Source organism: Ixodes scapularis, unplaced genomic scaffold (assembly GCF_016920785.2).
Source record: "Ixodes scapularis isolate PalLabHiFi unplaced genomic scaffold, ASM1692078v2 ptg001547l_1___fragment_1__unscaffolded, whole genome shotgun sequence".
NCBI lineage: Eukaryota > Metazoa > Arthropoda > Arachnida > Ixodida > Ixodidae > Ixodes > Ixodes scapularis.
Genome location: NW_024610163.1, coordinates 3,140 through 24,774, shown reverse-complemented (window position 1 = coordinate 24,774; position 21,635 = coordinate 3,140). Strand labels below are relative to the sequence as shown.

At 47.9% G+C, this 21,635-nt stretch overlaps 1 protein-coding gene across 1 annotated transcript in view; it reads left to right on the top strand.

The window, feature by feature from the left end:
* Positions 1–10,857, top strand: part of LOC120850028 — a 35,388-nt gene extending 24,531 nt beyond the window's left edge. The window contains exons 2-5 of the mRNA XM_040222363.1: positions 577–728; positions 825–889; positions 2,345–2,434; positions 10,718–10,857. Coding sequence (XP_040078297.1) covers positions 577–728; positions 825–889; positions 2,345–2,434; positions 10,718–10,857 — 447 coding nt within the window. The remainder of the gene's footprint in view (positions 1–576; positions 729–824; positions 890–2,344; positions 2,435–10,717) is intronic.
* Positions 10,858–21,635: the final 10,778 nt, after the last annotated feature.

Below are 21,635 nucleotides of genomic sequence, written 5' to 3'. Positions count from 1 at the left end.
TTTTAACGTCTTTTATGCAATATAACCAGTCAAAAATCAATTAACAGATTTATCAATTGATTAGTCTATTAAAGTGTAGCGTTCAGACGGGTTAACTTTTCAGTCAAACCACAGCTTCAATCAACATTGAATGTTTTATGAAAGCTGTGGTTTGTACGAGATAACAAATAAATGTGGGACCAGCTGTTGTATACAAACCACAACACAACGATTAGGAAAGCTTCCGACTTAATTGTTTCGCTTTGCTCAATTCTCACGCATGTGAAACAATACAACACAAGCTTCAGTAGAAAAAAAAACTGCAATAGAAATAAGAAGCGTTTAAAAAAGAGGGCTTAGCTCAGGCGGAAACGGGCTTGCGTCGTTGAGATTTATGCTTCTGAAAGTGCACCCGTAGCAGACGACGAACGGCGGCATCCCCACTTTCACCTGCTTCCAATTTGGGCCGCATGATGGCAACACGGTTCGATCTCAAGGCGAATAGTTAAAAAAAAGTTATTTTATCTTTCAGTTTCTTCCGGTGCTTAAATGGACGTAATTTTAGATGCTCTACAAAATATTTCAATGCCTTTGCAGGTTATGAAGAAACTACCTCAAACGTACATGCTTCAGTCACTTGGAAATTTTACTAATATAATTTGTGGTTATCAAGTTTTCTACAAAACGACAAAGAGAAAAAAAACTTTCAGAATGTATGATTTTTTTCTCCGGTACATGGACGGTCATACGTGAGTACTAAATGAATTTATGAAATAATAAAGAAAAAAAAAACTGTCATTCGTATGTCACAAACACATTGAAATATTAGCGTGTTTACTTTGCAGCTTTCATCAACCGTACTATGTGAAAAATGTGACTAACTACACGATTTATTTGGGCACCCATCGAAGTAAGCCAACGTATTTCCTATAAAACATCATTTTCTAAAACTTGGCAACACTCACATAACCAATAGTGTTCGTTGTATTTTTTACCGAGATGTATATTTCCTTATGACTTCACTTCGTTTTACTTATTCACTGAGTTTGTAGACAATTGCGCAGCTTTTATAGCTCTGTCTACACCCAATTAGGGTAAATTCACTGATATTAAAGGGGCGATGCAACGAGTTTTGTATTTTGCGGAAATACCGCTTTGAGCGGATCCCTGAAGTGAATGACCTGTGAAATACCCATTCGTTTTTCACCACACGCAATCGAAGTCGCAGAAAAAAATAAAGAAAAACAAGCAGAGTTCACCCCCTCAACTCGCAGCCAGAACAAGCGGCCCCGTGATCTGGAGCCGATTATATGCCGCCAATGTTGACCATAGCCATGCGCTGGGGTTGGCAAGGCACAGGACACGGGCTGCGTTCCAGACATTGCTATGGTTCAGCTGTTGTCATCATTGCAGCGATTGGACACGAGCCACTACCCGAATGCTTCTCGAGCTATAGATTATCACGAGCCCAAATCGAGTGCCGACGCAATGCTCGGGTCCAATTTATGAGCCGCATTCAAATATCGTCACTGGGCGGTACTGGTACCGCCCAGCTACGTCATCAGGTTTTGCGAAGGAGAGATTGAATGAAAACGCTCGGTTTTGTCCTCGAAATTACAGTGCAACAAAGGAGTTTCTTGGTCAGTGGCGTTGCGTGCGAGTATCCTTGAGTCCCACTAGTGCCAGTAAGCTCGTATAAAGTGAAAAACATTCCAATTGAATATCGTTGCACCGCCCCTTTAAGAGCGATCATTCAATTTGGAATTTAATCGTTATTTAATCACCTTTGGTGGTGGTTGCTCCTCCTGTAATTCTACTTGTCAGATCACAGGTACTTGTTTTTGTGTTTTTACATCGGACCAATATTTTTTTTTTTTTTTTAAAGAAGTGGGTTCTAGTAATACTATGTATGTTCTGTGAATATAGGCGAGAATCGGACGTCGCGGCTTTCATGTTGCCAGGATAGGTTAAATAGCATATGTGCCATCAATAAAATGATAATCTACTATGCAGTCAATGGTTTTAACCTAACCTCGAAAGCATAGGTGCGGTTCAATATACAAATTAACAGACTGCGGGCACGGTTGCAATAAAAGACAGGTATAATAAACAGTTAAGCTGGTTAAGATTAGGTATGCTATGAACCGGAGACGCTGCGTTTGAGACGTAGGTGATTAATTTTTTTCTTATTGTCCGTCGCCTCCGGGTATACAATTAAGTGAAATGCTTAAAATTTCGCAGTAATCACTAAAGCAAAAGAATCACATGTTGCTTGCTATTCAGGTTGTTCACAATTTTCTTGTTTTTTTCTAAAATACTTCAATGAGTATATGTGTCTGACCATGTTTCGTCGACTTTTGAACAGAACCATCATTGCCAGCAACGGCTAGACGCGATATATTATTTTCTGACATGAAGTCGTGTACGGTAATAAAGAACCCAAAAAATGATAAAGGTGAGTGCCAGGAACTAACTTGAGCACAACTGGCGTAGGTTGGCTGTTCGAAAGATGTGCACCAACTAACTCTGGATTGCTTTATGCAACCGACTAGTTCGCACGAAAACTATAATCTGCGTGCAACTTTTTAAATACTCAAAAACGACGAATCTTATTTTACTGCTACCAATTAGCACTAAAGTCAGTGCGAAAAATAAAATAGTGTTTTTTTTCTAAGATTGCCTCCACCTACGCAGCCAAAAACACAAGCACCTCGAATAAACCACGCAAACAGGACGAAATTCAGACTTTTGCTATGTGTGCGAAATCATGTAAATTAACAAAAAAAGTGATTTTCTGTTGACAACATAACCTCAGGGAAGAAAAAGTGAAAGCCGTTTACAAATCCCTGTAACGCCGAATTGGAGCGCAGCTCTTGAGGAGGAGTAGGGAAGGGTACTGAGGGGGGCACGTCACCTGCGGGTAGTCACGTGACCCCGGGGGGTCACGTGATCTCGGGGGAGGGGGTAACGTGACCGGGGGGGTCACGTGACCTCGGGGGCGTCGGCGTCGGCGTCGCCGTCGGCGTAACCGGGGGGGGGTCACGTGACTCCCCGAGGTCACGTTGCGTGACCCCCCCCTCCGAGGTCACGTGACGCCCCCCCCCGAAATCACGGGGGTCACGGGACCTCGGGGGGTCACGTGACCTTGGGGGGGTCACGTGACCTCGGGGGGTCACGTGACCTCGGAGGGGGGTCACGCGACCTCGGGGGGGGTCACGTGACCCCCCCCAAATACGCCGACGGCGACGCCGACGCCGACGCCGCTCAGGCTGGAAACGGGCCCCTAAGAGCTGCGCTCTAAAAAGAAATGCACTTACACGCAACGGACAACGTACGAAGTACTCAAACACAGATAAGACTTTATTAAAGTCTAATTTCATTTAGGAAAACAGCACCTGAGTCGTGAACGGCAAATTCTTTACAAGGTCATCTTCGCGACACTCGTAATGATATACAGTAAAATCCCTCTCCCCCCGAAACAAACACGAGATACATTCACGAAACCCAAAAAGTCCCCTCAATAGTACACAAACCTCTCCCCCCCTCCCAATCTTTGTCGTCACAGCGCAGCATAAATACACACATAATAAGTACATTTTATACCTCAAAAACTCCTGAGTTGTTCGTCTTAGACAACGGAGTAAATGCTAACACAGGCTTTGCAGACATGATACTAATCAATCCTTTTGCTACATGCTCCAACGGATCTGATTCTCCGTTTATAATCATCGTGCAGTTATATTCGGGAAACCAGTTGTTGCACTCCGCTAAATACTTAACGATCTCCGAATTAGGCGACTTCGATAAAACCACCCGCTTACGTTCTGCAGTTCTACCGTTCCAGCCGCTGCCGGACTGCCCAATCTGGGGAAAGCCGCGTGCCAAAAGGATGTCACATACTGAACACCGTTCATTATGTGACATCGTGGCGGATCACTGTACTTTTTTGCACGGCCTTCCAGATCACCAGGGAAAGGCGTCAGTCTATTAAGATACACAATCATTCTTAGTTTTCTTGGTTACTTGGTTCAGTTTAATGCTCTGAACTTCTTTTGTTCGTTGGAACGAATCTTTTATTTAGCTTATAGATCGAGGTGTAAAAAAATTAAGAACTTTTACAACACCCTGTAACGCAGAATCAGTGCGCAGCTCTTGGGGAGGGGAGGGAAGGTGTTAAGGAGTGGTTATACCCCTTTTCCCTCCTCCTGACCTCCTCATCCTCCCTGCTACCCCTCCCCTCCTCCTTTTTCTTCCTCCTCCTCCTCGCCTCCTCCTCCTTCCCTCACCTTTCAACCTCCTCCCCTCCGCCTCCTTCCTCCTCCTTCCCCTCCGCTCCCTCCTTTCCCCCTCCCCTCCTCCTTCTCCCCTCTCCCTCGTCCTTCTCCCCCTCCTCCTCCCCTCGCATTGCATCATGGGAAATGTCCCGTAATTCACCGCGCGGGACACTCGTGACGTCACTTGTGAAGTCACGTGTGACGTGTTGAATTATGGGACATTTTTATAATGCACCGCGCGGTTACTCTGACGGTGCCGCCGTCAGTTTAGCCATTGACGTGGAAAACGTAGAAAAGAGGAGTCTAAGAGCTGCGCTCTAAAAGCAGACAGTTTTGTGTATCTCATTCTTCTATGCAATTCCTTACCATCTGAAGGCTCTGGTGTCGCGTCCTGATGTAAGAATTCTTTTAATGAGAAAGCATTGCCTGGGGTGGTCTCATAGAGCGAGCCGACATCATCAGCTTTGAAACCGCGCCAAACGGCACCTTAAATCCTTTCTACAAGTGAAGCCAGCTCCCAGCTATGAAGATATACGAAAAACATCACCAAACGGCACCTAGTTTCATCGATCTCAAGTGAGCGGAGTAAAGCTGATTGATCTCGGCTTCGGTCGCATTGGCTGGTGCGCGTCGACGAGGCTCCCATTAGCCGCTGCGCGTCCGTTTCAGCGACCGCCACCCCATGGCGCTGCGTGTCCGTCAGCGCGCCGCTAACACGAAACGTTCAAGGTCAGAGCGGCGAGGAGAGGGCGCGCCCTGTCGTCCACGCAAATACGATGCAGGCGAAATAAGGGAGCGGAGGAATGACGTGCATGCTTTCGCATTCACAACTCATAACGGCTTAGGTGTACCTCGAGCCTTATTAAGACTGACTTTCGTCTTAGTAGGCTGACGGTCTTCTCCGGTAATTCGCAATGTTGTGCAACAAGGCACGCATACCCTGTCATTCAGTGCATTGAAGGTGTTATCTGTCACATACATTTGGAATATTATGTGTCGTAAATCAGTCAGGCTTGCCGCTGCATAAACGTTTAAGTTTTCAAAACAAACGAGGGGGGGTTCGTAGGAGTCGCCTAATGAAGAGATTTAAAACATTTGGAAGAGTGTAACAAGGAGTTTCTGGAATGAAACTGCACTATAATTCTGAGGAGATAATCTAATCAGGTTAAACCTGTAGTAACTGTGACTATAGTATTAAAAAAATTCGGTTGTGTGTATGTTTATACAGCCTAGAACTTGGTCTGAGGGGCGACGAGTCTCCCAGCTGTAGATAAGTAATTTAGCCAGTGCGGCACAACCGCTAGCCTGGGGTCTTTAACGTGAACCACGCAGTAGTGATACACGACCGCACGCCGGTACGATGCTCATCCAGATCAAAACCGGCAGGGACGGGGCTCGAACCCAGGATCCCTGGGTACTGCAGCGCGAGCTTTCGCTCCACGTGCTCCGAGCTGGTGTGCGCTAGACCACTCGGCCACGGATCCCCCCCGACTATAGTATTAATTCTGCAGGAAACTGTGTTGGTGCTCCTGAATTGTCTCAGACAAGGAAGCCAAATTTGTTCGATAGGACTGTGGACCTTATGTGTGCCAAATGACTCCTTAGTTTGCCGTTATTTTATTTGCTTTGTTTTGTTTTGTGTTGCATCGGGACGATGCAGTTTTTAAAGGCGGGAGTAATGCCACGCGCTCAGCTGGCCAAGCAGACAGCGCGACCTTGGCCTAACGGTTATAGTGCTTGCCTGCCTCGTGAGAAGCCGGGATTCGATTCCCGGGAGCGCCGCGTCATATTTGTTCTTTCAGTTTAATGTTCTGGTACATTCGGGAAATCTGTTGCCTATTTGAGGTACGAATGTTCTAGTCACCGAACCTTCTGGGTCGACTGCTCCAGAAGCCAACGCCTGTGCAAAAGGGGCTCCGGGTGGCGATCTAAAGTTAGTCTCGCCCCAGCTTTCGATCCTGCTGTTACGCCGACTTCGACGCCCGCGACGCTCTAATCTTCTTTTTTTTTTAGGGGGGGGGGGCGGTAGGGGAGCACAAGTTCGCCTCAGTAGGGGCCCTGTCACATTGAGGCAACATGAAGGTACAGCAAAATAACACGTTGTTGAACAGTCGGGCAACTTGTTGCTCACTCCCCGTGTTATCCGACAAACCTGTCACATCGCTGCAACAACAGCACAACATGAACTACTAAAATGTTGCCTCGGTATGACAGCTTTCGGCAAACAAAAAAGAGCAGCAACTTGTGTTGGACAACGTGTGTTGCCCTGATCACTGGCTGAGTAAAATTCGGGTCGGCAACACGACAAAACAGATTGCTTCGATGGCAGATGTAGTTCACTATCAATAACGCCTTACACAAATAAAGGCTTGGAAAACGTTAGTTAGTAATAATTAAGGATTTCATGCATCTAAAATATTTTTATGAATGCTTTTGCTGTGTAATCTTGGAAAGCGATTGTCGAAATGGTCACTGCTAGGGTCGTGAACGTTTAGACTGGTGTTGAAAATAGTATCTTCAAGAGACCAGCTCAGATTGCTGCTAGTGAAATAAAATGACATGCCTACGCACCCGCTGATAAGGTATAATTAAAATATTCCAGGACAGCAAATGTTAAAAAATGACGCATTAAATGACCACTATGATCATGATAGTTGATGCTTGAAACTTGGAAACAACCGCTACCAGACACACGATGTGTTTCAAAATTACCCAGGACGTTTTGGGGAATGAAGCGATCACATAACAGGTGGTAGGTAAAGGCGATGAAGTTTTATTCCAGCGATATTTATGAAGGCCGATTGTGTCGGTGTCGCAGTATTGAAACGCTGTTCGTTCAGCTCACTACCACTCTACAAAAGACACTTTGGGGTACCGCTGGTGCTTAATCATTTTTACAGTAAAAAATTTGAATTGTATGAAAGAAAGCACCTGACAGAAAAGTAAATCCTGACCATATATCAGGAATCTACCTTTTTTTGGTTATGGCTATCTGCTTTGTCAGCGAATGGAGAACTTTTTGAAAAATTAAAAGGTAAAAAATACTCTCCGTGTCAACTTCTCTAATCACAGTCACTGGTTGATGCCATCTCGTCGTAAATTCCCACCCTTCGAACGCACTAGCATCGCAGAGTCACATTTCCAGCGACACCGCGCCGCACACAAACGAAGGTAAACAATTACGATGGCGGAACGTTACCCGTGTTGTCCCCGCCGTCAACGCGGTGTAAGAGGGTTGTTGGGCAACAAATCGGACACCACGGTTGCAAGGTGGCAGCAACATGTTGCCTGACTGTCGTTGTTTTCGCGATGTGACAGGGTTCCCGGCAACAGGATTTCTTGTGTTCGACGTTTGCCACGTTTTCAGGAGTTGCTTTTATGCAGAAAAAAAGAACCTGCATTGGGTCATGGGTAGCTCCTAATTTGCGTGACATTTTTCTTTCAAAGTGTTACAGGGGCATATTCCACGGTTTGACCTCCTATCCAGTCGCACACACATTTCGATTTGTTGATGACTATCTTGTGCTCACAACAAAAATACCAAGCGCAAACGACATCAACATGATGAAAAGAGTATTCCTAGGTCGGTCCCAAGAATTGAATTTCACCCACGAAGCTCCGCCTAACTGCCTCCACTTTCTTGATACGCGACTCACCTTTCAAAATGACAACGTCTGTTGGATGTATTCACCTAGATATAAGAAACGAATACTCTAATATGAATCTGCACACTCAAAACTAGTCAAAAGAAGCATTGCGTGTAGTTGCTTGAGCGCTGCCCTGAAAAAGTCTCGTATTTATTCAGCAACGTAGAGCTTTGACGCGCCAGTATCAAGGCTCAGAGCGTCAGGCTACCCGACCTCCATCCTGTCGGACGTTGTTGAATGTATGATAAAACCAAACAGAGCAGCCAAGAGAAGTAGGGGGAAAAAAAGTCGACCGGCGGTCGTCCCTTATACCTATGGCATCTCTCATAGCGACAAGAAAATTGCACTAAATACAATGTGCCGGCTGTGTTTTCAGTCCAAGACAAGCTATAAAAGCTCTGCCCCAAAGTCAACAGCCCGCGCACAAAGCTTGATAAATGTGGTGTTAGGCACATCAACAAATACGTCCACGGTTATAGCGAAGCCGTGTATGTCATCCAGTTCACCTGTGGAAAGGTTTATATAGGACAGTCGGGAAGATGCATCAACGTAAGGCTCAGAGAACATGCGCAATCTGTAAAATCCTCTCCTTTGAGGCATCTCGCTCAACATGTAAGGGGCTCTGGATGCGCCGTGCTACTGCCCAGCACAAGGATTCTGAGGAGGTGTCGTAATAAGTGAACTCACGAGATTTTTGACGCTGAAGCCACTGCGACCAAAGGAGACGCCTGCAGCAGTGCTCCATCGGTGACATTGTCATCAAAATAATTAGAGGGCATGAAACATTTTCCTTAGATGTTCTTAAATTTGCTATACCTCCCTCTTTCTCTTTCTTAGTTGTGTTTTTTTTTCCTGTACTTCTTTCACTGTTACTGTAATCATGCCCACCATTTCCTTTTGTTTCGAATAATTTTCTTTTTTTCCCTTCTTTAATTTTGAGTCTTTCCAGATCCTATCGCTCCTTCCTCGTAAATATTTGTAACTTTTAACGTTAGGGTCTTTAATATCTTCGTCTTCCTCATCTTCCGCATTAAAACGTCAGTTACATGTAAGCGATTGTCCTGTGTAGTCTCCCTCTTGTGCGGGTCTATCACGGTGTTTATTTTCGTAATGTTCAACGAACTAGGCCAACGAATCATTTTGCTACAGGGGAGGCACGTCGTTCAAGGCCGACGTCACCCCGAGACCGCAGACAACGGAGCAAGTTTGCCTGCCGGTTGTTCAATGCCTTCATTATCGTTCAGTAGAAACATCAAATGTTACTGTATCTGATAGAATCATATATTCCCTTGGTGTTTTGACGATCACCTATACATCTTTGTGCGAAACGATGGCGATAAGCATAGATACATTGGCGGGCAAAATTGGTATCGTGTCCACGGTCCAGCGTGCGGCATCCGCTGCTCGGCCTGTTCCATGAGCACTAAGTCGTGCAGAAATTGTTTAGCAGTTAAAATAGCCCTTTGAAGAAGAAAGCGTTTTCGCATTCCGGATAATCTTGTAGACCATTGTACATAAATACTTTACAAGACGAATAATTCCCCACGCATAACACAACATGACTTTTTGTTATAAAGTCCCACGTGCAAAATGTTAGTCGTCTTGCTCAGATGCATGCTGATAACTTTTCGACAAAGAAGCGATCGGTCTGTCGCTTAAAAACTGTCATGTAAACAGTTTCTTTCTTAAAACAATAATATGTCTTTATTAATCAATATATTATCAACGTTTATTGATTCAACCAAATTTGTACTACACATGATGAAAACAGATCTAACGACAAAAGGCGGAGTGAAAAATAAGCACCAAAGGGGGAAACTGTACTCGCAACTAAAGGTTTATAAACCAGCAAAGAAAATGCAAGTACTTCAGGCACGAGCTAACAAAAAATAAATAAATAGGAAATAAGGGCTCTGGAGCAATATTGACGTTTTGTTATACAAGTACTGAGGATATCCGGGGGAGGGGCAGAATACCCCCCCCCCCCGCCCCGCCAGATATCCCTCAAGCTTCGGCGTTTTGGTAGTAGGGTTATCAAAAATACACCAGTGTTTCGCTGTTATTTTCTGTGCTCTTATAACCTGAGTGTTGGCGGGGAAAGCCAGTTTGATGTTTTGTTTCACCCAGAGTACTAATAAAACAAAAAACAAAAAAAAGTGAAAGCCGTTTACAACTTCCTGTAACGCCGAATTGGAGCGCAGCTCTTGAGGAGGAGGAGTGGAGGGTATATTCCTCCTCCTCCCTCGTGATCATGCCTGCTAGTCCTCCTCCCCTCCTGCTCCCCCTCCCTCTCCTTTACCACCTCCTCGTCCTTCAAGCTCCTCCCCTTCAAGCTCCGGGGGGTCACGTGACCTCGAGGGGACGGGATCACATGACCTTGGGCGGGCCGTCACGTGACTTCGGCGGGGGGAGGGGAGTCACCCCCCGGGGTCACGTGACCTTGGCGGGGGAGGAGGGGGGAGGAGGAGGAGCGGAGGGGGAGGAGGAGGAGGGGGAGGGGTGACGCCGACGCCGCACAGGCTGGAAACGGGTCTGTGACCCCCTCGCCCCGAGGTCACGTGACCCGCCCGGACCATACTACACAATGAGGGGAGGAGGAGAAGGAGGGGGAGGAAGAGGAGGAGAAGGGGAGGAGGAGGGGTAGGAGGAGGAGGAGAGGGAGGGGCGCGGTTACGCCGACGCCGACGCCGACGCCGACGGCGACGGCGACGCCGACGCCGCTCAGGCTGGAAACGGGCCCCTAAGAGCTGCGCTCTAAAAAAGCGCAAAAAGATCGTTCACAAAAATGTAGCCTGCTTTTTTCTGGTTTTTTTACAGTCTGTAACCTGATGGTGACAAAAGACACATTTTCTACACCGTCACGAAAGTGCCTCCGAAAATTTCGAAAGCACTGCGGATCACAGGTGTTCAACTACACCATCGATAATTGCCCTTACCCAGAAAAAATAAATAAATAAAAACCCTATGAAGAGTTTGCAAGTGTCCAGACCAACCTTGTTTCACCCTCACTTAACATTTTTGAATACCCACCATTTTCAGAGTAATCCCAGGCAGCAAGCAAATAATAAGCAAGGGCGCAAACGAGCTGGTGTACATTGCACATGGTTGAAAAAACCCCGAGTCTTTTTAGCGTTGTGTCGTTTACCCGCAGTCTCGGGGTTTTTTCAACCATAAGCAAATAAGACTATGTTGGCACAAATTTGGCATTCTTGGGGGCTTTACTTAGGCATGGTAAGGTTTTGCTCCAAGAAATATTTATATTTTAGAGCGCAGCTCTTAGAGGCCCGTTTCCAGTCTGAGCGGCGTCGGCGTCGGCGTCGGCGTAACCGGGGGGGGGGGGGGGGGGGGGTCACGTGACCCCCGAGGTCACGTGACCCCCCTCCCCCCAAGGTCACGCGACCCCCCCCCAGAGGTCACTTGATCCCCCCCGAGGTCACGTGACCCCCCCCTCCCCCAAGATCACGTGACCCCCCCCCCCGGGGTCACGTGACTACCCGCAGGTGACGTGACCCCCCTCAGAACCCTTCCCTACTCCTCCTCAAGAGCTGCGCTCCAATTCGGCGTTACAGGGATTTGTAAACGGCTTTCATTTTTAGAGCGCAGCTCTTAGGGGCCCGTTTCCGGCTTGAGCGGCGTCGCCGTCGGCGTCGCCGTTGGCGTCGCCGTCGCCGTCGGCGTCGGCGTCGGCGTCGGCGTAACCGCGCGGTGCATCATGGGAAATGTCCCATAATGCACCGCGCGAGCCCCCCACCGGGGTCACGTGACCTCGTGGGGGGGGGGCGCACGTGACCCCCCCGAGGTCACGTGACCCCGGTGCAACATGGGAAATGTCCCATAATGCACCGCGCGAGCCCCCCACCGGGGTCACGTGACCTCGTGGGGGGCACGTGACCCACCGAGGTCACGTGACCCCCGAAGTCACGTGACTCCCCTGAGGTCACGTGACCCCCGCCGATGTCGCGTGACCCCCAATGACGTCATCGTCACTGATGACGTCACCGGCATCTACATCGCCATCGTCATCATCACTGATGACGTCATCATCACTGATGACGTCATCATCACTGATGACGTCACCGGCATCCACATCGTCATCGTCATCATCACTGATGACGTCACCGGCATCCGCATCGTCATCGTCATCATCACTGATGACGTTACCGACATCCGCATCGTCATCGTCATCATCACTGATGACGTCATCAGTGACGTCACTGATGTCGTCACCGGCATCCACATCGTCATCGTCACTGATGACGTCACCAGCAACCGCATCGTCATCGTCATCATCACTGATGACGTCACCGGCATCCGCATCGTCATCGTCATCATCACTGATGACGTTACCGACATCCGCATCGTCATCGTAATCATCACTGATGACGTCATCAGTGACGTCACTGATGTCGTCACCGGCATCCACATCGTCATCGTCATCATCACTGGTGAAGTCATCAGTGACGTAACTAATGACGTCATCGGTACCCGCATCGTCATCGTCACTGATGACGTCATCAGTGACGTCAGTGATGACATCATCGGCATTTGGGGGTCACGTGACCCCCAAGGTCACGTGACCCCCCTGGTTAGTTGAACCCCCCCCCAGTGCCCTTCCCTCCTCCTCCTCAAGAGCTGCGCTCTAATTCGGCGTTACAGGGAGTTGTAAGCGGCTTTCACTTTTTTGGGCCAAAGAACTTTCTGAGCTTTTTTTGGTTCATTACACTATTGTCAAAGAGCCAGAAATAAGCGGAGAATGTTAGGTATCGTTCAAACAACCCCCAGCGAAGCCTATTCTGACACTTGTTTCACATTTCAGGTCCAAAGTTGAAAACGAGAAAAAAATAAGGAAATAAAACCGAATATTTGCATTTCTTCGGAAGGTGAGACATCAAGGAGTTAGGTGACTGCCGTCGAACCTCAACCTGACTTTGAAGACGAAATCTGGCGATTGTTTGACAAACTAGGGCCGAAATAGAGATGCTTGGAACGAGATTATCACGCTAAGTTATGGCATTGCTTTTTTAAATGGATAAAAGTGCTTGCAACGGTAGATAAGAAATGGGCAAGGCGCCCACTTGTTATCTACCGATTATGACAACTCAGCGAAACTTCCAGAAAATTGACAGTCCTTGATGCATCAATGACTGCGTTATTGTGTTAGTTAGGATAGGTCCTAATCGTGCAAGTGAAAGTAAACTATGAAGCATTGTGGGCAGTTTTGATCGCAACAGTATGAAACTGTTATTGTGTGACAAAGGAAGGAGTATGCTTTGTGGCACGTCAGAATATCTACCTAGAAGAGGCGGAGGTACCCTTGGGGGAAAAAAAAAAAAACTTCAATCGCCTGCCTGACTTTACATCGAAACTTGCTGAGACCAAGGCTCTACATATATGCCACAGGCTGGATTTGAACCAACTACAAAAGCAAATCGTTGCATCTAAAGGGAACCAATTGAATTTTTTTTCACTGCCAAAAGAGAAACAAGAAAGTATGTCCTCTTCGCGCAATTGTGACTGAGAAGGGATCTGGGTAGGGGGAAATGCCGCGGTACCTTCTGCGTCATTTGACTGTCCTCCAACTTGATGACCCCTTCTTGATATCCAGCTCAAAAGTAATGATTCGGTGTCTGAAAGATGACTCAACCTAAACACAATATGGGTTCTGTCTAGATGCTGAAGGCTTATTTAATTCAATACCACAGAGAAGCTTGTTTGACATCGTCAGCGAAAGACCAAACTATAATTGAGCCCTAGGTATTCAGAACACCTCCCAAGTAGCACGCCAGAGGAATGCCCAACTTGGGCAAAGGTCTGGCAAACATAAGGGCCCAACTTTGGCGCAGTTAGGTTTTTGCACCATGGCACTCATCAGTGCCAAAGTACGGTGCCTAACTATAGCCTTAGTTGGGCGATCCTAGGGCATGCCAAAGTTTGGCTCTTCTCTGGTACGCCAGAGGAGTGCCAAAGTTGGTGCCATACTTGAGCCATAACTGCCATAGTAAATCCTAATCTGGGAATGCGGGGCATGCCAAGGTTTGGGGTTTCTCTGGTCCGCCAGAGGAGCGCCAGAGTTGGTGCCATACTTCAGCCATAACTGCCAGAGCAACGCCTAATTTCGGTATTTGGGACGTGCCAAGGTTTGGCGTTTCTCTGGTCCGCCAGAGGAGCGCCAAAGTTGGTGCCATATTTCAGCCATAGCTGCCAGAGTAACGCCTAATTTCGGTATTTGGGACGTGCAGAAGTTTGGCTTTTCTTGGGTCCGCCAGAGGAGCGCCAAAGTTGGTGCCAGACTTGAGCCATAACTGCCGGAGAAACGCCTAATTTCGGTATTTGGGACGTGCCAAGGTTTGGCGTTTCTCTGGTCCGCCAGAGGAGCGCCAAAGTTGGTGCCATACTTCAGCCATAGCTGCCAGAGTAACGCCTAATTTCGGTATTTGGGACGTGCCAAAGTTTGGCTTTTCTCGGGTCCGCCAGAGGAGCGCCAAAGTTGGTGCCAGACTTGAGCCGTAACTGCCAGAGAAACGCCTAATTTCAATATTTGGGACGTGCCAAGGTTTGGCGTTTCTCTGGTCCGCCAGAGGAGCGCCAAAGTTGGTGCCATACTTCAGCCATAGCTGCCAGAGTAACGCCTAATTTCGGTATTTGGGACGTGCCAAAGTTTGGCTTTTCTCGGGTCCGCCAGAGGAGCGCCAAAGTTTGTGCCAGACTTGAGCCATAACTGCCAGAGAAACGCCTAATTTCGGTATTTGGGACGTGCCAAGGTTTGGCGTTTCTCTGGTCCGCCAGAGGAGCGCCAAAGTTGGTGCCATACTTCAGCCATAGCTGCCAGAGTAACGCCTAATTTCGGTATTTGGGACGTGCCAAAGTTTGGCTTTTCTCGGGTCCGCCAGAGGAGCGCCAAATTTTGTGCCAGACTTGAGCCATAACTGCCAGAGAAACGCCTAATTTCGGTATTTGGGACGTGCCAAGGTTTGGCGTTTCTCTGGTCCGCCAGAGGAGCGCCGAAGTTGGTGCCATACTTCAGGCATAGCTGCCAGAGTAACGCCTAATTTCGGTATTTGGGACGTGCCAAAGTTTGGCTTTTCACGGGTCCGCCAGAGGAGCGCCAAAGTTGGTGCCAGACGTGAGCCATAACTGCCAGAGTAACTTTTAATTTCAGTATTTGGGACGTGCCAAGGTTTGGCTTTTCTCGGGTCCGCCAGAGGAGCGCCAAAGTTTGTGCCAGACTTGAGCCATAACTGCCAGAGAAACGCCTAATTTCGGTATTTGGGACGTGCCAAGGTTTGGCGTTTCTCTGGTCCGCCAGAGGAGCGCCAAAGTTGGTGCCATACTTCAGCCACAGCTGCCAAAGTAATGCCTAATTTCGGTATTTGGGACGTGCAGAAGTTTGGCTTTTCTTGGGTCCGCCAGAGGAGCGCCAACGTTGGTGCCAGACTTGAGCCATAACTGCCGGAGAAACGCTTAATTTCGGTATTTGGGACGTGCCAAGGTTTGGCGTTTCTCTGGTCCGCCAGAGGAGCGCCAAAGTTGGTGCCATACTTCAGCCATAGCTGCCAGAGTAACGCCTAATTTCGGTATTTGGGACGTGCCAAAGTTTGGCTTTTCTCGGGTCCGCCAGAGGAGCGCCAAAGTTGGTGCCAGACTTGAGCCATAACTGCCAGAGAAACGCCTAATTTCGGTATTTGGGACGTGCCAAGGTTTGGCGTTTCTCTGGTCCGCCAGAGGAGCGCCAAAGTTGGTGCCATACTTCAGCCATAGCTGCCAGAGTAACGCCTAATTTCGGTATTTGGGACGTGCCAAAGTTTGGCTTTTCTCGGGTCCGCCAGAGGAGCGCCAAAGTTTGTGCCAGACTTGAGCCATAACTGCCAGAGAAACGCCTAATTTCGGTATTTGGGACGTGCCAAGGTTTGGCGTTTCTCTGGTCCGCCAGAGGAGCGCCAAAGTTGGTGCCATACTTCAGCCATAGCTGCCAGAGTAACGCCTAATTTCGGTATTTGGGACGTGCCAAAGTTTGGCTTTTCTCGGGTCCGCCAGAGGAGCGCCAAATTTTGTGCCAGACTTGAGCCATAACTGCCAGAGAAACGCCTAATTTCGGTATTTGGGACGTGCCAAGGTTTGGCGTTTCTCTGGTCCGCCAGAGGAGCGCCGAAGTTGGTGCCATACTTCAGGCATAGCTGCCAGAGTAACGCCTAATTTCGGTATTTGGGACGTGCCAAAGTTTGGCTTTTCACGGGTCCGCCAGAGGAGCGCCAAAGTTGGTGCCAGACGTGAGCCATGACTGCCAGAGTAACTTTTAATTTCAGTATTTGGGACGTGCCAAGGTTTGGCTTTTCTCGGGTCCGCCAGAGGAGCGCCAAAGTTTGTGCCAGACTTGAGCCATAACTGCCAGAGAAACGCCTAATTTCGGTATTTGGGACGTGCCAAGGTTTGGCGTTTCTCTGGTCCGCCAGAGGAGCGCCAAAGTTGGTGCCATACTTCAGCCACAGCTGCCAGAGTAACGCCTAATTTCGGTATTTGGGACGTGCCAAAGTTTGGCTTTTCTCGGGTCCGCCAGAGGAGCGCCAAAGTTGGTGCCAGACTTGAGCCGTAACTGCCAGAGTAACTTTTAATTTCAGTATTTGGGACGTGCCAAGGTTTGGCGTTTCTCTGGTCTGCCAGGGAGCGCCAAAGTTGGTGCCATAATTCAGTCATAGCTGCCAGAGTAACGCCTAATTTCGGTATTTAAGACGTGCCAAAGTTTGGCTTCTCTCGGGTCCGCCAGAGGAGCGCCAAAGTTGGTGCCATACTTCAGCCATAGCTGCCAGAGCAACGCCTGATTTCGGTATTTGGGACGTTCCAAGGTTTGGCGTTTCTCTGGTCTGCCAGGGAGCGCCAAAGTTGGTGCCATAATTCAGTCATAGCTGCCAGAGTAACGCCTAATTTCGGTATTTAAGACGTGCCAAAGTTTGGCTTCTCTTGGGTCCGCCAGAGGAGCGCCAAAGTTGGTGCCATACTTCAGCCATAGCTGCCAGAGCAACGCCTGATTTCGGTATTTGGGACGTGCCAAGGTTTGGCGTTTCTCTGGTCCGCCAGAGGAGCGCCAAAGTAGGTGCCAGACTTGAGCCATAACTGCCGCAGTAAATCTTAATTTGTCGATTTGGGACATGCCGAAGTTTGGCTTTTCTCTGGCTACCCACTGAAGTGCCAAATAAGTGCCAAAGTGGCAAAGAAAGCCGAGAGGCCAGCCCAAGTTTCGAATATCTCTGGTGTGTCACAGAACTGCTCTTTCACGCGTCCCAGAAGAGAAATAAATTAAACAAGCGTTGGAAACACGATGGTAAGATGTCATCACCTCCGTTCCCAAGCAGCATGGCAATACTTTGCAGTATCGTGCCAGTGCCGGCCGAAAGTAGGTTCCAATATCGCTCAACTGTCCAGTTTTATACCACCGTTTGATACCCGGCAGGTATTGCCGTACAGCTGTTTCGCCCCGGCCTAGCGTTCGCGCAATATTGTGCGAAAACTCTACGATGCGTCTGCTTCGTATTGGCCGAACGTCGTGCAAGTATGTGTACGTTGCATATCATACGGACAAAAAAGTTTTTTCGATCGCTCCCAGAAGTTTATTAAACAACTGTCATTGCACACAGTGTATTCTCAACATATTTACAAAGGTCACACTTCTCAGTAAAATGAAAAGCAAATTATAAAATACAATTAACACTGTCCTCATGCCAAGCAAAACTCATTACACAAAAACCGCGGAGATTGAGAGGAAACAGGACGACTATCAGAATCATGCATGCAGTGCACTTACCAATAAAAGAGCGATATCATGTAATCCTTGATAGATGCATAATCCAACTCAGGCACCCCCCAAACACATTCGAGGATTCGAGGACTGACGTCTCGTCGTCGGCGAAGAGCAGTTTTTGTCGAAGCGTGTCCAACAAACACATCACAAGTATTCCACGGACGAACTCCGGTGCAAAAAATGGCAGTTACCGAAAAATTGGCATGGACGTATTCCGACCGTTAACGACGAAAAAACACAGCCGCGTCTGCAGCGCACGAAAGCAACAGAACACTGAAGAGCAGTTCGAAAACCAGACCTACGTGGCCCGCTTATTTCTATAACTAGGCAAACGGCGAAAACGACAGCCCCAGAGATCCCATCAGCGTGACAGAGAAAGTCACGTGAAAAGTTTCGCCCAAACGTTTTTGTCCTACGCATCCTACGTAGAGAGGTCACGCTGGGTCACGCGTTTCGCTTCATCCTCTTGATTTGCTTAAAGCGGCTGTCGCGCTCGCTGACAGCCACACGAAGACACAAAAGCAGGTGGGGAGGATTTGCAAAAGGCGAGGTCGAAGGGGAATCAACAACGCATAAAAGGAAAGGCCGCTCCTGCCGGTGACCTTGTCGCCTTGCCTAGTCTGTCAGCGTTCGGCTTCCATTGAGGGCCTCAGAAAAATAATCTCCTTTCTTGAGAGCGAAATGGACGGGGTGGTTATGTTTTTCGGGCTTGTCGCCATCCGATAAGCCTCAATTATTTCTGTCCCCACTCGCTCGCAGTGGCCTCCCATGGCTGTCGTACCGGTGAAATTAGGAGCGCAAAAATACTCCAGAAGCCGGGCGAAGACATGATAAATGTAATAACAAAAACGGCTTGACATCACAAAAATAACAATTTAATTAAACGTTTCGCCTCCTATGCGGGAGGCATCTTCAGTAGAGCGCAGAGCGAGTGAGAGTCGCACAAAAAGTTCGGCTATTTAGGCATAACGTTTGTGTACACGTCCGGCAGGGGGCCACGGTTCTTGTTTACCAGCGATGAATCACTTCCGCGTTTGTCGTTCTGGATGAACCAAGATTCCAGCAGCTTCCTCAGTCCCCACCTTTTATCCCTCGCCTTGTCAAAGTCAGATTGGTGTCCTGACGTCCATGCATGGTCGACGAGTTCGGACTTGAAGCGGGTGGCGTTCGTGGAATTGGCGACATCCCGTGCGTGTTCTTTTAGCCTTGTTTTTCTTTTTCGTTCCGTCTCTCCAATGTAGGAAGCGTCACATTCCTTGCACTGCACCTGGTAGATCACGACCCTTTCTGCCTCTGGCGGGGTCGGGTCTTTTGGCTTGGAGATAACATTGCCAATTGTTCTGTAGGGTTTGTATACAGTTCGTACCCCCAACTGCCTAAGGGCGCGTCCCAATGCCTCCGAAACCCCCTTAACGTACGGGATGCACACGACGTCACGTGTTCGTTCGGCTCGATCCGGGCGCCGACGGGACATTTGTTCCTTAACGCGATTGATAAACCGGTCGGGGTAGTTACGTTTCTTCAAAGCCTCCCGCACATGGCTAAGTTCTTGATCGCTAAGTGCTGAGTTAGATGGGACTGTTTCTGAACGGTGAAGGCAACGATCTTACAACTGAGCTTTTGTGTTGAGTAGGGTGATGAGAGTGGTAGTCAAGAAAGTTTTGTCTGTCACATGGTTTGCCATATACGGATGTCTCCATCTTAAAGAAAGATTCACTAGTTCTATAAATACGTACATATAAAAACGGCAAGGTACTATCAGTTTCATGTTCGCAGGTGAACTGAATTGAGGGGTGGACACTATTCAAATTGCGGTGAAAATCGGTTACGTTCTCTCTGTTAACTATTACAAAAGTGTCATCGACATAGCGACGGTAGAACTTCACAGGGAAATCAATGCCAGACATTACCTTTTCCTCAACATATTCCATGAAGAGATTCGAGACGGTTACGGAAACTAGACTCCCCATAGGGCATCCGCTGACCTGATGATATATGTCCCCATTAAAACTAAAATTACACTGGTTGAGACAAAAACGCAAAAGGAGTATAACGTCATCAACAAGGAGGGTTGTGCAAGTGGACAACGACTGGTCTGCCAACATCCGGTCACGGGTGACATCAACCGCCAGGGCGTTGGGGACATTCGTAAATAATGAAATAACATCAAAGGATACCATAGCCTCGTGCGGTAGCAGGGTCTGAGCGCGTATAAGTTCAGCAAAGTCACGGGAATTCCGGACGCTAAACTCATTGTTTCCCGTAAGAGGGCTCAGAATCATAACCAGATATTTGGAAAGGCTGTAAGTGGATGAACCAATAACATATACAATCAGGCGTAGGGGGCAACTCGGTTTGTGAATTTCGGGGAGTCCATACATCTTGGGTGTCGCGGCGTCAAAGGAGAAGAGACGACGGTAAAGGTCATCACTGAAGCGTCCTTTCTTTTTCAGCTCTTGAAGGTGGTCAGCTAACTCTCTTTCGGACTTAGCAGCGGGATCTCTTGATAGGCTCACGAAATAGCGACTGTCATTTATAACGTCATACATCTTCTTCGTGTAGTCATCCCTATCAAGCACAACGGTTCCTTTTCCTTTGTCGGCCTTTAAAGTCATGATGGAGCTGTCTCACTTCAACTCATTAAGAGCAATGCGTTCTTGTTGATCTAAATTTGACCCGGCCGGTTTAACATTGTTCGAAACACTGACAACGCGGCTTCTCGCGAAATTTACCCCTGTGACATCGTGCACATGTCTGAGTTTCTCGTCAATTTCAATTATGAAGTCACGTTTTGGAACGTACCGTGGAGCAAGGGCCAGTCCTTTGGATAGCAGAAATTGCAAGCCAGGGTTGGTAATAGTAACATAGGGTACGTACGGCAGAATTCCCTGCCATAAAAAAAAATGATTTGGCTAACGCCAATTAAACGCGAAATAGGTGCAAAGAGTTTTGCGATAAGAAGCGTAAACCGAAAAAAAGGAAAAAAAGAAAGACTGAAGGAAAGGAGAAATAAAAAAAAATCTGGTGACGTGGCCAAAAAAAAATCTGTTCATGTGATTTTTCTTGTTACGTGGCCAAACAAAAAAAAAATAAACGAAATAAAAAAAAGGAACACGAGAAAAAAAAACAGCCCGGTTTCGAAGCTAGGCCCGCTTGATCGTGAAACTAGCGCGCTGTCCGTTGCGCCAACATAACTTTTTTGTCTTTCTTTATTGCAAGTTGCGCCAACATAACTCTGCCTGTAATGCTCACGCATTCTTCTATCATAGGAGAAAGCTTAGTTGCCTTCGTAATTTTTCGTGCATGTGTTATTTTTATTTGTGGCAAGAGTTCACGTCCAGAATGCTTTTAGAGTTTTCGAGCAAAACGAGTTTTATTCATCCGAGTCACCTTCTAGAACCAGTAGACCGCACTGGGTCGTCCGGCTAATCAAGCAGCTTTTTTCAAATTCTCTAACGTGCCCGTCCTCAGATCCGAGGTCGCCGTTTGACAAGCTTAACTTTCTTCCACCTTTTAGCCGGAACCCCCACGGCAGCTTTGTTCCGTCCCCACTCCCTCTCGAGAGGATGGCTCGCCCCGAGGCTAATCCCATTCTCTAGACGCTCTTTCCACCCAAGGATAGCCCTTTCCCTCCCCGTCCCCTAGCTTCGGGAGAGAAGGTTCTTCTCTGTAGGACGTTCTGTTTGTACAGCGGCCTTTAAAGTTCAGAGGCCAGATTCACGAAGAGCTTCTTAGTTTACGACAATTTAGCTAAGAAGTTCGTAAGTTAAGAACATCGTAAGAAGAGGAGAAATCGGTATTCACAAACGCGTTCTTAAGTGAGAGGAGGAAAGCGACGTTGTCGTACGGAAAAACTAAAACTTACCGGTGCTGTTGCTATGGCGACGGCGTCTTCGGCAGTACGAGCAACCAATCGGAAAGCTCGGCATTTGTTCGGAGCCG